Raw genomic sequence first — 17,520 nt, 5'->3', positions numbered from 1 at the left:
GGCAAAAATTAAATAGAGGACATGAAACAATTTGGTACAAATATTTTATTCACAGCCATAAAATCTTGATCATTTTAGTATCAGTGACAGAAATGTTGCTCCCATTTCTCCTGCTGCTGACGTAGTCACCACAACAGTGAGCAGATGTGCCAGCTACCATCAATGCACCAGTCAGAAATGTTATAAGGGGCCCTGTGAATTCCAGACATGTTTAGTTTAGTCTTTATTTTAATCCCTTGCTAGACAGAACGGTAATGCCCCCAAAACAGAATATGTCCAGGAAAAAAGGGACACATTATGATTCTAGCAAATCGTGCCTTAGGATAATCCATGAATCCAGTCAATATCTAATTGACAATTAATAGATTTACAATGATTTCATACGTTAATACATTGCTACTGTCAGGATCTCATGATGTGAAATGAATGCATCTGTTTTGAGTAACAAAATTAGATGAAATATGTTTAGGCTCATATCACAAGGTTTGAAAAATGCCCAGAATTTAAAATTGCACAACAACTAGGACCAACTATTAATAAGACAATAGCAATTTGTGCCAATGATGAGGACAAAGTTATTAAAGAAGTGTCCTGTTTTTTTCCTCATTCAGTACCGTATTTCATACAATGGTAGATACTTTGTCTCTGGCTAGCCCACATTATGTATATTACAACTACTTGTGAAGAAATGTGAATTTCATTTTCCATACTTTCAGGTTTATAGTTATGCGTTTATCCTAGCCTTGGTCGCAGTCTATTGAAATGGATGCCTCAAATAAAGTTTAATAAGATTTGGTTAAAATCAGCTTACTGTTGAAAGTATAACTCAGGAATTGGAAGATTAACTCATATGGTTTGGTCTGTGCTATTATTGTTGTATTTTAATGTGATTCTCAATCAATTACTGTATGTTAAAGATGTATATGTTCTTCTTGCTATATCTCCAGTATATAAAATCTATCTAAATATTAAGAGTTGTGGATTTGGGGATTAGCTAAAATAATTATCATACAATTCTGGAAGGAGAATCTACAACTGAATTGCTGCAATGGATTGTTTATATATGTTGTTGGTAAACATTTGATTTATTTATTTATTTATTTATTTATTGCAAAGGGCCAAATAAGAAGACTTTCAAGCAATGAGGTCAAAGCTTTTGTAATTCTGTTTGTAACATACGTTTTGGGCTCCCCCCCTTTTTTTTATTGCTATGCTTATTACTTTTGTAATTCTGTTGATCCTTTCATATTATTGTATACACTGTACTTTTTAAATTCAAATTCAAATTTAAATTATTTTTTTAAAAGCTTGGAGTTGATTCATTGTCAGCTATCCGTAGTTGCTAATAAGCAGTCCTGTGTTCTACTGTCTCAGATGTATGAATAGCATTGCTGCGGTTTATAGCTATTCCAGTGGCAGAAACAAGGGCAAAAGGGGCTTTCTGAAAATTGAAGCAATTTAAAAATTACTTGAGGAGCACAATGTCCCAACAAGGACTATCTGGACTTGCCATATTAAATATAAAAAATGAGTGAACTAGAAAACTTAATCTTAACCAGGTTTCATCTTTCACCTTGAGCAAGAAAAATTGAAGTTTTGTTTCTAATTCTAAAATAAATAACATTAAATGTATGTGATATACTGTGTAATGTTTCATAGGAAATAGTATTTACTAGTTAAAGGCGGGGTGAATTCTACAGTTCATTTGCCCTTTCCTTCACTTTTTGAAACGGTCCCTGAGTTTTGTTTCCTGCAGCAACTCCATCATTCCCAGAGTTCTGACCCAATTAGAATATAGATCTGAAATATGGGATCTTAGTAGTCAGACAGCTTCAACTCATACCATTGCAGTGTTTGTTTAAGAGTTCAGTTCTTTGTTATACCAAATACAACCTGAAGGAATTAACTCATGATACAACAGAAATACAAATAAAGGTTCCCAGGGTGTGTATGGGAGTTGGGGGAGCAATTGTCACCTGGGAAACCTAGATAGCTTTCAGAGCTTGGCTCCACAGATACCCCACTGTGAAACCCTCTGGTTGAAGTTGGGCTCTATGGAGCACTTTGGCTGCTACTATTCTACTGGCTTCCCTGCGGCACAGCAACATTCCTGCATGGATTTTGTCACCTAGCTGGTGGTGGAGCTGCCAAGCCTAATCATTCGTGGTGACTTCAAACTGCCTCCAGTTGATGTAGAGTCTGGAGCCACTCAAGAGTTCATGGCCATCATGGCAACCATGGACTTGACCATTGGAGATTGTATATTGGATCTGGTTTTTGTCTTGGGGTAGTTGCAATGTGAGCTGGTAATGGGAGATGTAACTGTTAGTCCCTTGCTATGGTTGGATCACTCTATGATTGCTTTCACTTTGCTGGTGCTGCCCTACCTCACAAGATTGCAGGACTATTAGATTGAACTGCCCTAGGTGATTAATGGTCCCTGATGGGTTCCAGAAGGAGCTTGGGGTTTTCCCTGAGTTTTCAGTGGACAGTTCAACTGAGCCCTTTGTTGCACTCTGAAATAGGCATGTAAGAAGGGACTTCAATCAGATTGTTCCCATGTAGTCTCTCACTGTAGTCAATCCCAGGCTGTTTCTTGGTTTTCCAAGATGCTCCAGGAGATGAAACAGCAGAAGAGATACAGAGTGAATGTGGCCAACTACAGTTAAGAACCCATATTATGGATTACATTGTGGCAATAAGAGCAGCAAAGTATTAGTATTTTTCTACTGTTATCATGTCCACAGACAGCTGTCCAGCAGCCCTTTTTAAGGTGACCTATTCATTGCTGCAGAGGGACAGGCTACAAAAACATTTGAAGAGCCTCTGTGAAGAATAATCTAGGCATCTAGGATAAAGTCACTCAGATCCATTTGGAGTTGAACTCTGACTGGGCAAGTCCTATCAAGATAGTGGAAGCACAATCTTGTGTGGTTAGCTGGGATGAGTTTTGTCCAGGAGACACTTTTACCCTATTAGTCCTATATCTGGAATTCATAGCTAACAATAATTACTATTGGAATACTGTTTATTGCTGGGCTGCCTGGACAAATTAAAGAAGAAAAAGCTGGTGGGATACATGAACAAGATGGTGCTATTGACCTTATGGCCTACTGTGTGCTTCCTATAGGTGTTTGGTTAATCACTGTGGGAACAGTATGGTGGACTGATTCACCAAATGTTTTAGAATCACAGCTCCCACCATCTTTTACCATTGGCTATGGAGACTGAAGCTGCTGGCATTGATGTCTAACTTTTACAGGACTACAGTACCAATACTCCTACTCTCTCCTAGGTCTTTGGTGTGATCCAAGCTGGCTCTTATTATAGCCTGACACATAACAGGTGACAAACATAATACTTTCCAGAGGTATGACATTTCTTTAGGTTTCCCAAGTAACTGAGAGGTCATGGTCAATTGTGTAAGAAGATCTTATTGTTTTTGTTAGGAGTCTTTTGCCCAGGGATATATATGAGTTACTGAATTCTTAGGTTTCACCCTGCTTTTATTATTCTTGACCCATATAGGTGTTTCCCTTCTATCTTTTATATCCTGATCACAGATGTTTAATTTCTGTATACAGGATATTTACTTAGTTAGCTAATTAATTTATATTTAGCAGGAAGTTCTATACCCATTGGCATACTGTATATCAGTACATTCCAGCAACTAGAATGTAGCTCTGTAAAAATGTATTTTCTTAACCTGCTTGAACTAGACTTTTGTGTTCCATAATTATATCTACATATGCGGGGTTTATGTCTACATATGAGGGGTTTTAATTCCGTTTTAAGACACGTTTTTCTCTGATTTACAGGAAGATGTTGCAACATTGTAAGGGAGAAGTCACAACTTCAGTTCACTTTAAAAGAGAGGTTTGAAATTCTGTTAAGGAAAGAATTAAGAAAGTCTGTCTGCTCGGGCTTGTGCTTTGTCTGCAATCATACCTGGAGCAGCTGGGCCTGGTCTAAGTCATCCATGCACTTGCTTCCTTGCCAGACTATTTATAATGAGCTTTTACGTAGGGCTGCCTTTGGCTGACAGCAGTCCCTTCTGCAAACACTTCCCTTTTCTGCAACATGCCTCTTCTGAAAACTGGAAATGCCGTTAGTATTCTGCAGGCTAAATGAAACAAGGAAAAGTAAGTACGACAACTGGGCGTGAGAAGGAACTTAAAACTACTACCAATTGTTAACATTTTCCCCAACAGCAGTCCCAAAACAGGTATGTTTGCTTTTGCTTGATACATGTTGAACGTTTTAGGCATTGCTTTATATTAGCATTTGTTGAACAAGTGTAACAAGAGATGGGTATTCTTTGGGGATGATTTCTACTTACATTTGTGAATAGGCATGGGAGGGAAGCAGAGGGGGGAACATGGACACAGGACATTTCTTCACCTAGAAGCAGCTCCAAAGGAAGAGACCTATCCACCAATCTACTCCCCAAGATCCAGGTGCCCCAACTCCAGTTCAGGATTCCTGTGGTTCTGTTAGAAGAAAGCTTATCAGGTTCGTCTCCAAGCTGGGAATAAACACGCAGGCAGTTCCTTGAAGGAGAGAGAAGAGTTTATTTCCCAGAGCCTGATACACAAGACAATCAGCTGTCCAGGCCGCTGGAGCTTCCCCAGGAGTTCCTTTTATAGGGAAGAGACTAGTGTTCCTGGAAAGGTGCAAAGGAATGCCTGCCCCCTAGGAATTCTTAGAAAAGGTGATCAGCCGGGATTCCAGGAGAGATCGCTCTCCGGTGAAATTGACTAGAACTTTAGAAGGGAGCGTTCTAAGTTCACCACCCTACCGAGCTGGGGTTTCCTGTGTTTGCCTTATCTGGTATTGTCTAATTGGGGAAGAAATCTTTTTTATGATTTGAGTAAGGCTTCAAAGAATGTTGGCCCTTCCTGTGAGGTCTTTAGTTATTTAATTTTGGGCTGGGGTGGAAGACTCTTGATTCTTCCTGTCATCTTTTTAGGTGAGCCCATTCTTACTATAATTTAATCATATGCCTTGATTGCTGTTAAGATAAACAATGGTAGGGTGAGACAAATGGGAAGCTTTGACTTCCTGCTGACATGGAGGGGGGGAAGAATTTGATTTCCTTCTCACAGTTCCTTCAATGAACTACTTTTTCCCCCTTGCTCAAAATGTTTTTTTTTATTTTATGGGGGGGGGGAGCAAGAGCATGCCCATGCCCAGTGCTCCAGAGGCTTAATACATTTTATCAGTGATGAAACTGAACTGTACAAATGAACTTTGCAGCTGGAAGATAACCATTGAGCAGCTGCCTGCGAAGTTACCTGCATTTCCCCCCTTCTTGTTTAATCAGGTTATCCCCAAGTAACCATAAATTGGATTGCAGCCTTAATTGCTGCCTAAGGGTACCAAGTGCTGGTACCAGCTCTGTGTCATATTTACTGCTTTTATTCCTACACAGATCTCTTGAATGCCTATCAGTTGAGCCAACTGTAAGTGTAGCATTCCGAGATGGCTCAAGATATTTTGATGCAGGACATTGAAAATCTAAATGTTGTCTGGTTGCCTAGTTCAAAAAAAACCTATAATGTATATTTGACAGATTGCTGCTAGTTAACAGAACAGTGCATTTGCTGCTTTAAGCATATCTTCTTGTCAAAAGGGTCGAGTTGGCTCTTAAGATTTTTGTATGTCCCCTGAGAAATTTATTCCTTTAATGTACACTGTTGTGAGACTGTTTAAGGAATTGGGTCTTCTTGGCTGGCAAACAGTCACATCACAAAACAAACCACATTGGAGCATTTTGTAGCAGAAGATGGTTTTGCTGCGTTCAACCTTTTCCACTGTTTTGCTGTGGACCTCTGCATACAAGGAAGGGAAATAAATACGGATGGGTACATTAATTCACCATTCACATCCCCATCACACACACAGAGCAAATGGCTTCATTTAACCAAGAAGATTCTATGCAGAATTTAAAACTTGGAAAAAGATTTTTTTTAATTAATTTTTTATAACTAGCATCATAGTACAGGAATAATTCAGTCTGTGTGCATTTATGACATTTATGTTTATCGTTAAAATCCTTGCATTTCCTCTAGGATTACCAACCATTTCTACTGCTGTATTTCTACCTTCAGACTAAGTGTTATGACCTGAGGTCAACCAAGTTTCATCATTCAATGCATTAACAGAATTGACTAGATCTAGATTGGAAGAAGCATCTGATCTCACCAATGGATTTTTTAGAGAATAACAGTGAACAGCTTATTCAAAGAATGGGGATGGGAACTGTCAAGAAAATTGTAGATTGTCTTTTTGCAAAATCTGTTTTGTCACATGAAGAAAAAGATAGTATCATTTGCCAAAAACCAAGGCAGGATGCATCAAGAAAATTGATATACTCCATTTTGAAAAAAGGTGACAAAGCTTGTGATCTTTTGGTGAGATCACTGGAAAAAACAGATTTTTTTCTTTTTCAGAAACTACAGGGAACCTGTAAGTAGATATACAATTTATTTATATCTGATAAATTATTACATGACACCCATGACTCTTACTACAGTCCAATTTCTAGTATATAAATTGTTCTCCCACACAGGTGGCCAATATTTTGTATTATTTATCATTATATATATATTCTTACAGTAAGTATGTTTTATTATGATTGACAATTTTTCAAATTTAGTTGCTTCATTAAGAGCAAATTAACCTCAAGCCTTTTTTTCTTTGACCTAAGATGGAGGAGGCATCAGGAGAAAGTCCTTCGCTGAAGACTTTTATGCAACATTAGAAACATAGAAACATGTGGTTTTTAAGAATCCTGTTCCATAACAGAGAAAGGTTTTGAAAGTTGGAACTAGCACTTGAAGTGGACTCCAAAACAACTAAGATCTGAGCTGCAAAAATCCAGATAATTACTAAATGGCAGCAAAATGTTAAGAGTTTTCTACCATCTAGTGGCTATTAAGGTTTTTACAGCCCAGGTTGGATGATCGCTCTAATTAAAATCTAGTATAAGATGCAGGCTGGCTCTCTATCTGATCCTCTAGTATGTACTGTAATAGTGTAGCAATTAAATTATATCCTTTAGTGGCATTGCATCCAGATCTTTCTGTTTTGTTTTAGATACTGCTGGGCAAGTTACACAACAAGATGTTGATTACTTGGCTCAGGAATTGACTAGCTTCTATATGCGTCCATCCTTTGAAAATTTTCATCCACTAGGAGAAGAAATTGATATCATCTTTAACTTGAAGAATACCTATACAGATATCTTGCTTTGGAAGAAAGATATCCACAATGCCCGACTGGCACAAATGCCTTTAAATGCCCTTTTAGATGAACTTGAAAGCCCCTGTATCATAGAGGGAGAAGCTGGGAAAGGAAAAACAACTCTCCTCAAAAAGATTGCTTTACTCTGGGCTAATGAAGATCATCCTTCTTTGATGAGGTTCAAGCTCGTCTTCTTCATCAGCCTGAGCGGGACAGAGGCAGGACTGTATGAAACCATATGTGAGCAGCTTCTTAGGAAGAAATATAGAATATGTAAAGAGGACTTTATGGAGATATTAGAATTGCTAGGAGAAAAAGTCCTTTTCCTTTTAGATGGGTATGACGAATTCAAATCTCAGAGCTGCCCAGAAATAGAAGGACTGATAAAAGAAAGTCATAAATTCAAAAACACAGTTATTGTTACTACAAGGACAGAGTCAATTCGAAGATTGAGGCTGTTTGGGTCACTGATTGCTGAGACAGGCGATCTAACTGTGGAAAGTGCAAAAACACTAGTTAAAAATGTATTGAAAGAAGTCACATTAGCTGAGGGCCTGCTGTCTCAGTTGGAGAAAACAGATTCCACTTTTCAGAATTCAGGGCCTCAGCTTGAGAACCTCATGAAGACCCCCTTATTTGTGATTATTGCTTGTGCCATCCAAATGGGAGAATCCACTTTTACTCCACATACACAAACCACTCTGTTCTCCACCTTATATGATTTGCTGGTAGGGAAAAACAAGCACAAGATCAGAGGGACAACTGACAAACATTTTCGGCTCAGCATAATCCACTGTGGAGATTTAGCTTTGGATGGAATCTTTGAGCAAAAATTTGTTTTTCATCCTGAGGATTTCTCCAGTGTGAAAGAACAAGTGCTGTTGGCTGTAGGCCTCATGCACAAGTACACAGCTCAGAGACTAAAAGAAGCATATACATTTTTTCATAAATCTTTCCAAGAATATATTGCAGGTAGGAGACTTTCCAGACTATTGGAATCCCATAGGGATGAGGAAGTAACCAGAGGATTCAGTTATCTCCAAAGGATTTACAGCTTCTCAGATATAATTACTACTTACCACAGTTTACTTTTGTATACCTGTGGATCATCTTCTGGAGCCACCAGAAAAATTATCAGGCATCTATCAGCCATTCATCAGCAGGGCAGTCTTTTTGGAGTGCCTTTTGCTCATGATTTATTTCCAGAAAAACTCAAGAAATATGAACAAATTGCTCAAGAAGAAGATGGGCTAATTGCGACTCAGGAAAATTCATTTGTGGAGTGTGCTATTAGATTTCTTTATGAAAGCATCTCTGAAACAACTGTAAAGGAGGAGTTTGAGGAATTCTTCCATGATAAAAAATTGTACATCAATACCCAGAGCATTCCTACCTATGTCTGTGGGTTTTTTGACTATTTTTCTAATTGTGTAAGTGTGCTAGAACTCATCAAATTAGACTTTTTTGGGAATTCATCAACTGAAAAAGAGGAGAAAAAGGAATGTTCTACAACGACAACATGGAAAACAGTCATCCCTGAAAAGGCAGTCTCCTTATTCTTCAACTGGGATCAAAAGCTCAACGGTTTAGAAATTACATTAAAAGATTTCAGTCAGTTAGAAAAGGGCGATGTTAAGTATCTGGAAAAAATATGTTGCTCTGCCTCAAGTCTGAGACTGATTATAAACAAAAGTCCTGGCCTCACAGGAAAGTTGAGGGAAGTCCTCATTAGCTGTACAAATCTGCAGGACCTTGTTGTAGAGTCCACACCTCTTAGCATAGAAGATGAGCAACAGATAACCAAAATGATGGTACTGAAAACTATAAAGATAAAAGACCTGCAAAGTGAAAGCCAGCATGGTATGTGAACAATAACCTTAATAAATAACATGTTCATTGTGATTCCAAAACTGTATATTGCCTTGGCAGTTTCCAGACCCCCATGCAAAAAGCCTCTTTATATTCCCTTGTATCTAGGGAGTATAAATACTTGTATCTATCTGTGCTATCTAACCTTACTTGAGTTGGCAGAAAGCTATACCAGCATGAAATTTGCTATCCCTACAGCTGGTTCCTATCCTGCCTCTACTGCATCTATTCTTAGTCATCTTGACTCCCCTTGAAGGAAATGGGTGATAAAGCCTAACCAATTTTATATACTTTGATGCTACCCTGAGCAGTGTTTAAGGAAGAGAGAAAACCTTTCTGCTTGCTCAAAATCTCCTCCTTTTATTTTCCGCTGCATAAATCACTCCCCAGGTTCCTTGAAGGTATGTGGAGGTAAGGTGGAGATGGAGAAGTATGTAGAGATAGGGTGGAGGATGGATCCTTTTCTGTCTGGGATGAATATCATTGGCGTCTGTTTGTTCATCCATCTCCATCTATCCATGTATCGTTATGAATCACTTAAACCAAACATTCTTTTCTCAGGAGGCCTTCTTGATGGAATATCTACTCTTGCTAATGTGGAAAAAATTATTTTTGATAACGTCAAGATGAATGAGAACACTGTTGAAAAATTAGGTAACTTTATATTTTCTTAAAGCAAGCTACTAGTTTAATGCAAAATAGGGCTATCACCGTTCATCAGGTGAACTCACAAAATATCCCATGGAGTTTTGTTGAAATGCATTTAATGTATGTTTAATAACATTTAACCCATAGTATTCCATCCCTCCTTTTGTTTTTCCCTCCTTCACTTTATCCTGTTGTTAGGTTGCATGCTTTCATTTTAAATATTAAGTTTAATATAAATAAGAAGCTGAATATCTTACTAAGTATGCAACCAGTCAAATAATTTTAATTTGCCCTGAAAAATAAATTAAAGCATCCTGAATGTTTGTCAATCAGTTGCAGGTACCTCCTAGTTAGCAGGATATGGGGAACAAATACTGTATTGATTTACAAGGCTGTCCCTAGATTAGAGATCCCAATTGCTTAGAATAACATGCTTGGGATAGAATTGCATATTGGTTGTACTTGAGGTATGCTAGCAAAATTATGCCCCAAACTCAACAATGCTATTTAATAATTAAAAAAGAATGCCACATATGGCACAGATACAGCTTTCTATATTATTAAAAAGTTTTATGAGAAAGATTTCATTGACCTAAGATGGGCAGTGGAAATTGATATCTATACAGGCTGAAACTGAGGACTATTCTGGCTATCTCACAGATAAAGTTGCTCAGATCCGTTTTAACTTAGACTCTGCCTGGGCCCCAGTCTTGTGTTGTGACATGGGAAGAGTTTGAACCACCAGCTTTTAGGGAAATGGACAAGGTTCTCTGTGCTCTCAGTTTGGCCACCTCTTTATTGGGTCCAGGCCCCTCCTGGGTTGTGGAGCAGGCAGAGAGGTAACCTGTGTTTGGGTCTATTATGGGGTGTCAGCTTCTTTGAGGGAGGGGGTAATACCTCCTGTCCTGAAAGAGGTGGTGGTGTGCCCCCTCCTCAAGAAGCCATCCTTGGACTGAACAATTGTAGGTAACTATTGTCCTTTCTCTAACCTGCGTCTATTTTAGTGAGAAGTCTAACAATGTCTATGGACCCATCTGTTGACAATCATAGCATATGGAAGTTTGCTATTTAGAATGTGAGAGGAGTACATGGCATAGAGCATGAATTAATGAATAAAATGAGAGAAAGAAAAATGGATAAGTTGTGTGGTTATGAAAAGGAAAGATATAATAGCTTTGACTGAAAATTATCTGATCTTGTGGAGTAGAGTTGATGAATATATGCAGGAAAGCAAGTACACATGGGGTTCAACTGTAAATGAAAGACCCAAAATGTATGTCAGAAGTATGAATTAGTTTCACATAGATTGTTGTGAGTGCACATGAAAAAGTGATTCACAAGTTAGTGATAGTTGCATGCTACACTCAAATGGACAATGATAATAGAAGACCCAAAGCTGAATGTTGGGAAAAAATTGGGTAACATTCTGAATGAATGTGATTCAGGAGAAAAACATTCTATTAGGTGTCACGAATGGATTTGTGGGAATATGAAGAAAGAGTATGGAAGAAATGATTGGGCCATTGGGAGACCTAAGAATAAATAAGAGTAGTGTCTGTTTAGAGAATAACTGCTTAAGGAAAGGTCTATTTGTTTGAAATACTGTATGTGTTTTAAGCATAATTTATTCATGAGTAAACATGAAAAAGGAATACAGTATATCTAAAACATGATTGATTTGTTCATGATGAAAGATTGAGAGAATTTGTGAAGGATACAAGGATGATAAGTTCTGAATTGTTGACAGACCATTATTTGGCTGTGTCAAGAGTGGACCTTAGGAAAAAAAATGACTGAAAATAATTATGGTATAAAGTGGCACAGAAGTGCGTGGAGCTACCATAATGAGAAGTATAAAAAGGATGTTTGATGGAACTATAAAGTAAAAGAGGTTGTGGGTCAGAAATGATACTTATAAGAAAATGATTGTTGTAATAGTGGTATTCTATAATGCTCTTAGTTGCAAAGAATGTAGTCAAAGAAAACAAGGAACGGTTAAAATTAAAAGAAGCAGAGAAAATACAGAGCAATATTGATGGAAATAAAAAAAAATTGGAAGTGAATGAAAAGGGTTAACCAAGGATCCTTGTTCTTAAGTAAAATGTTAATACTACTTAAGAACTGTGTGTGGTAAAACAGGAAGATATAGGGTCAAGTATAAATGGATACTGAATGTAGAATGAATACAAAAATGACTAGTATGAAAGCAGTACATTGAAGTGGTTGGGTCGTATGAAGGAAATCAGTGAGGACTGAATCACAAAACAAGTATATCAAGGAAAAGCAAATGGGCTGATGGGAAAGGAAAGCCCAAGAAAATCATGGTTAGATGGAACAGACCAGAACCTGTTAAAGAGAGAAATGAGAAATTTAAAGAACAAAAGATAATATATGAAGCATTGTATGGATGTAGGAAGCAAGGATGGTCTGCAGGGATAAAAAGGTATATAAAATGAATTTGTTGATGCACACTAGATTTCGCTATGGCCTTTTTTTTGTCAGTTTCTTACATCAGGTTTTCATTTCTTTTGCTTTTCTGCACTTTGCAAAATGTTGCCTATCCAAAAGGGAATACTGTAGTGTTATGGGTGTGGAAGTATGTAATGTAATAAATTAAACTTTAACTAGTTTTTCTTCAATTTGTTTATAGCTGAAAGCTTAAAGAATTTGAAAAAACTGAATTTACTGCAATTGAAAGAGTTTACAAATGTTGAAGATGGAATGATAAATATAGTAAAATCAATATCCTTATATCTTCAAGAGCTAGAAGAAATTTATTTAGTTAACTGCTGCATTTCTGCGACTGCTGTAGAAATTCTAGGTAAAGTCAGTGTTTGTAGTTATTTTAATCCCTTTATTCTATTTATATGTTACCCAGTAATAATAGTATTCTTGGGGATACCCAACTTCTAAAACAAATCCCATTCTGAATAATATCACTTAAAATTCTAGAACAGATTTCTTTCCCCAAACTGTTACTCTCTAGATGTCAACAGCCTTGTTGGCTGTGAATTTTGGGTGATGTAGTTCAACACACAGAAAGGATAGTAGGTTGAGAGACTCCATACTGTAGAACAAGGACAGTATTTCAAAACAGAATAACTTTATAATCATTACTGTATGCAATTCAGACTGTTTGTCCCACTCTAGGACACTGGCAGCAGCTGTTATGGGTATCAGACCAAGGTCTTTCTCATTATTTGCTACTGGATCCTTTGAAGTGGAAATGCCATCTGAGTGTGCTACTTTTCTGCATACAAAGAACATGCTCTACCCTTGAATTCTGACTATTCCCAATCTATAAATCAGCCTTCTCCAACTTGTACCCTCTGTGTGTTGAAATTACAGTTCTCAGGCTTTTCAACCAATGTCACTATTTTGAAATGATTCCTTCTTTTGGGGCCCTCCAGATGTTACTAAACTTAACTGTAATTTCCAGGATCCTTTCAACATTAGCCTTGTTGGTCAGGGTTTCTGGGAGTTGAAATTCTGGCAACATCTAGAAAGCCAAAAGTCCATTACTCTTTTAGCTAAACCCTCTGTCTGTGGACTGCCAGCTCAAGGCACAATTTCTCAATAGGGTGATGCTATAACATATCTTGTTACATCATTCAGATATCTACCCCGGTTTTCATCTTCAGCCTTTCTTCCTATAGTGCTTCCAGAAGCAGACCTCTTTCTTTCCCCCTTTGCATTTAATTTAATTTAATTTAATTTAATTTAATTTAATTTGTTAAATTTGTTATAGCCACCCGCTCCATTAGATGGGTAACAAAATCCAGAAAACAATTAAAACAATTAAACATACATAATTTGACTATTTTTATTGCTGCTGCTGCTGCTATTAACAATTTATTACAGAGGTCTGTTTAAAAAAGCACAGATTAAAGATCTTATTTCTTACTCTTTCCCGTGCTTATAACAGGAAGTTAATTAATTGTGTGCTTCTTATTTTATAGTTCAGAATATTTGCAATTTACCTAAACTTTATGCACTTGACTTATCCAATAATTTTTTGGGAAATGGAGGAAAAGCTCTTTGTGGACTAGGTAAGAAAAATAATTTTCTCTCAGGGAAATGTTGCAATCACAGATTTAATTCTAGTGTCTTAGTCAATAGATGAATACAGCTATGTTCTAACAAATCTCAGTCTTAATTTGGGCCCTGGACTGAAAGGAAAAATCTGCAAGAGTGGAAAATCTATGTAGTTCAAGGCTGAATTATTGGACTCTTGGTGTTCTCTGAGCTTGCTTTTCTTTCTGCAGACATTTCATCCATTACCAGCTAGGTAAGATCATCAGTGCATGGAGGAATGAAGTTTGCTGGCTGCTTCTGTATGGGAGCTTGTCCTACCTAACAATACAACCCTAAAACAGTTAATAAGGATTGTACAATATAGAATAATTAAACCCTAAAAAAATAATTAAAATCCTATTTTAAAGGCCCTTTGGAAAGGCCTTTTAAAATGCCAGCTAGCAGGACATTTTCTATGCCGTAATTCAACAGAACACATTTCAGAAATTATAGGGAAGGCCTGATTGAGAGTTGCAGACAGACAAGCTTAGAGCAAATTCAGTGAGCTAAATGGTGTAGTGGGAAATCATATGGTAGGAGGAGCTTCAGGTAACAAATTCTTTTACGTGGAAATTAGTTAGCAACATTCTGTGTGGGAACTATCTGCAGCAAAAAATGGGAATAAAATAATGATTTATATGTGGATCAGGTGCTTTCTCTGAAATATAGTATATTATCTCTCTGCATTGCTTATATCATTTTAATTCTTATTGCATACTTGATGCCATAGCAGGTGGCAACTTCTAGTTGACTTTGCTGATCCCTATAAAGCTAAGCAGAGTCAGACTTGTTTAATGACCCAGATTGGTTTCAGACTGGACTGAGCAATTGAAAAGTATCCTGGAAAAAGACAGTGGGAAAACAAAATAGTAATCAGAAGTAAAGATGAATTCAAGGGAGTTTGTCTTTTTTTTAGTTGAAAGCTTAAATATCCTACCAAACATGAAAATTCTGATGTTTCCTTGGGTGGATGAAGTCAGTGTTTGCCTTACTAAGTTAGAAGAGCTAGAGAGAATGCCACAGTTGACCAAACTTGGGCTAAAGAAATGGCGAACTACCAACTCCGAGGCCAGTATTCTGAGTAAGTATATATTGCAGTAATAAAAGAGAGACATGAAAGGAAATGTTTAGGACTCAAATGTGATAGTATACTGGGTCAAAGCAACTGCTCTGATCCAAAAGGCTATGCAAATGTTGTTTGTTTGTTTATATATAGCCACCCATCTCACTGCCATGACTCTGGGCAGCTTACAAAATTAAACAGCCAAAAAAAAAAAAAAATCAAAAACACCAAAAAAATAACTGCAAAAATCATTAAAACTTTAAAAACAATAAAAACATTAAAACCATTAAAAAACATGATCTGTGGGAGAGTACCATTTTCCTAAAAGTACAACCATTTTGCAGGCTGTCCACCAGCATCACCAGATCCTCAGGCTAAATGACAAAGCCATGTCTTCAGGCTCTTCTGGAAGGCCAACAGGGTCAGGGCCAATCTCACCTTAGGAGGGGTGATGCTCCAAAGGGTGGGCACTGTGGCAGAAAAGGGCCTCCTCCTGGGTCCTGTCAGGTGACATTCCTTCATAGATGGGACCCACAATATGCTTCTTCCTGCATGCATTATTTGTTTCCCAGGTGTATTTTCCTCCAATTAATCACAGATATATTGCAAATTATCGTGTAAAAATCTATTTCTATTGGTAGATGGTATTTGGTAGAAAGGGGCTAAGGTACAAGATGATTTTCAAAAACTATAGATATAACATTAAACTATATTTAAATAAAACATTTTAAATAAATAAATAAATAGAATGAGAATACAGTCAACCAGGGAAAGATTAATATTCATACTTGGTACATGGAAAAAACTGAACTATGTTTCAGTATTTAGCAATACAATAGTGTGATAGTCCTCCCTGGGAGACACAGTCTAAACTACAACAGAAGTATCTAGAATGCCGCTTGATCCATAATTCTATGAAACTTCTATGGAAGCATCTTGCAAGAAAACCACCTGTTGCCTTTACAGTTTATATTTTGTAAAAGTTTGTGTATGCTGGAGGTCCAAATCTAATGGCACTGACTTTCAGCACCACATGGCCTTCTGACCACAACGGGTAGCTGGGCATAGATGGAGAGTTAGGCATTTACTTTGCATCCCTCTTTATCTGTCACCGTCTGCTCTTTGTCTCAGATATCTCAGGTCACTTCCTTCTGTTTTTTCCCCAGGCACATATGCACAAACATGCTTTTGGATCTCCCCATGGCAGGAATTATTATTATTATTATTATTATTATTATTATTATTATTATTTTAATTTATATAGTCACCAGTCTTGCTGTAGCAACTCTAGGGGGCTAACAGCATATTACAAAAAAATACAAAAAAACAATAACACACATATAAGACAACCAAGGTAAAAACCATTTTACAGTTAATCATAACAACCACATATAGTTAGCTAGTTGCTAAATTTTGCCTATCCCTAAATATTTCCAGTAAATAAATCTCCTCTCTCTTACAACTTGCTTCCTGAATCCTTGCTGAGGTTAGATTCTTGTTCTTGGGAATGCTCACACAGGACCCTTCAACCTTCAATACTAAATGGCTTGATTTTGAGATGTAAAGCATTGTCTTTGTATTCTCCTTGATATTAAGATTCAGTGTAGGCCATTTTAGAACATTTATGTATATGCATATGATTAAGTCTATATTCAAGTGAATTTTCTGTATAATCCGAGAAACAAGAAATTGCTGAATATAATTCCAACATATTTTCCTAGGCACTCTTTTTGCAAGAGCATCCCTAAGAGATCTCCAGCATCTGGACATGGCAGAGAATTCCCTGACAAGTGAAGGATGGCTTACTATCTTGAAGGCATTAATACATCTCAAGAAGATGACATTTCTAGACTTCAGCCAACCACAGGGCTTTACACCTTCTGCCCTTTTAGTCTTGGCACTGGCCCGTCTAATAAGCCAGCTGGTTTCTTTACAAGCGATTGATCTGACTGGTTGGCAGTTTGATACTCATGAGCTGCAAGAAATTAACAAGGCAAAGGAAAGTCATAGGAATGAGTTGCAAGTAATAGTTTCTTAAATCAAGCCACTTCCGGACATAACATTGATTCATTCCTCAATCCCAGAGCCTAACTGAAGTGCCTCTCTGTTTTATCCTAAGTATCCAGACCTTAATATGAAGACCAGTTATTGACTTACTGGTGGAAAAAGACAGAATATAACAAAATTAGAAAAAAAAAAAGTGAAATAGATATTTTTTTAAAAGCCACAAACTTTTATTGAGCAGCCTTTTAAAAAATGTAGAAGGAGAACTGGCATTGTAAAAGTTCTCTTCCTCTGGATTTTAATATATTATGATGTATAAATGATTACAATGTTTTTTTTTCTTTTTAATGATACAGTGATAAATATGCATATCTATTTGGGAAAGACAAGTCTAATACTGTCAATATAAGATTATGTTTGCACATTTTCCTTTGGTGTTTTGCTTTAATTCCCTCTCCCTTGTTTAATGTGAAAAACAAAAAAAGATTATTTAGAGGTTTCTGTGTAATGAAACAATTACATAGTCATCCAAACAATTTATTCCCTTCTTATGCCTATTGTACCTCTTGAACAGAAACTTAACACCACAGAAAATCAGGTAACCAGAGCCTCTGATC

The 17,520-nt window shown here is 37.1% G+C and overlaps 1 protein-coding gene and 1 long non-coding RNA gene across 2 annotated transcripts; one reads left to right on the top strand and one right to left on the bottom strand.

The window, feature by feature from the left end:
* Positions 1–40: 40 nt before the first annotated feature.
* On the bottom strand, positions 41–5,123 carry LOC112540615 (uncharacterized). Its single transcript, XR_003084696.2, has 3 exons — positions 4,340–5,123; positions 3,949–4,123; positions 41–192 (listed from the first exon to the last, which is right to left on the bottom strand). It is a non-coding gene; the product is annotated as an uncharacterized LOC112540615 (long non-coding RNA).
* A 1,125-nt stretch (positions 5,124–6,248) lies between these two features.
* NLRC4 (NLR family CARD domain containing 4) lies at positions 6,249–17,319 on the top strand. Its single transcript, XM_088131727.1, has 7 exons — positions 6,249–6,346; positions 7,064–9,105; positions 9,676–9,768; positions 12,413–12,583; positions 13,722–13,811; positions 14,753–14,917; positions 16,621–17,319. The coding sequence occupies exons 1-7, from the start codon at positions 6,249–6,251 to the stop codon at positions 16,935–16,937; spliced, it is 2,976 nt and encodes a 991-aa protein (XP_087987853.1). The 3' UTR covers positions 16,938–17,319.
* The last annotated feature ends 201 nt before the right edge of the window (positions 17,320–17,520 follow it).

Source organism: Python bivittatus, unplaced genomic scaffold (genome assembly GCF_059951505.1).
Source record: "Python bivittatus isolate LINGU-HERP-01145 unplaced genomic scaffold, Pbiv_v1 ctg000020_np1212, whole genome shotgun sequence".
In the NCBI taxonomy this organism is placed as follows: domain Eukaryota; kingdom Metazoa; phylum Chordata; class Lepidosauria; order Squamata; family Pythonidae; genus Python; species Python bivittatus.
This window is presented reverse-complemented; position numbering and strand designations above follow the sequence as displayed.

Excerpts from the sequence above, each read along its gene's own strand:
- NLRC4 (XM_088131727.1), top strand. The coding sequence starts at position 6,249 with ATGGGGATGGGAACTGTCAAGAAAATTGTAGATTGTCTTTTTGCAAAA. Across the intron at positions 9,769-12,412 it reads GAACACTGTTGAAAAATTAG|CTGAAAGCTTAAAGAATTTG; the intron begins GTAACTTTATAT and ends ATTTGTTTATAG. Across the intron at positions 12,584-13,721 it reads GACTGCTGTAGAAATTCTAG|TTCAGAATATTTGCAATTTA; the intron begins GTAAAGTCAGTG and ends CTTATTTTATAG.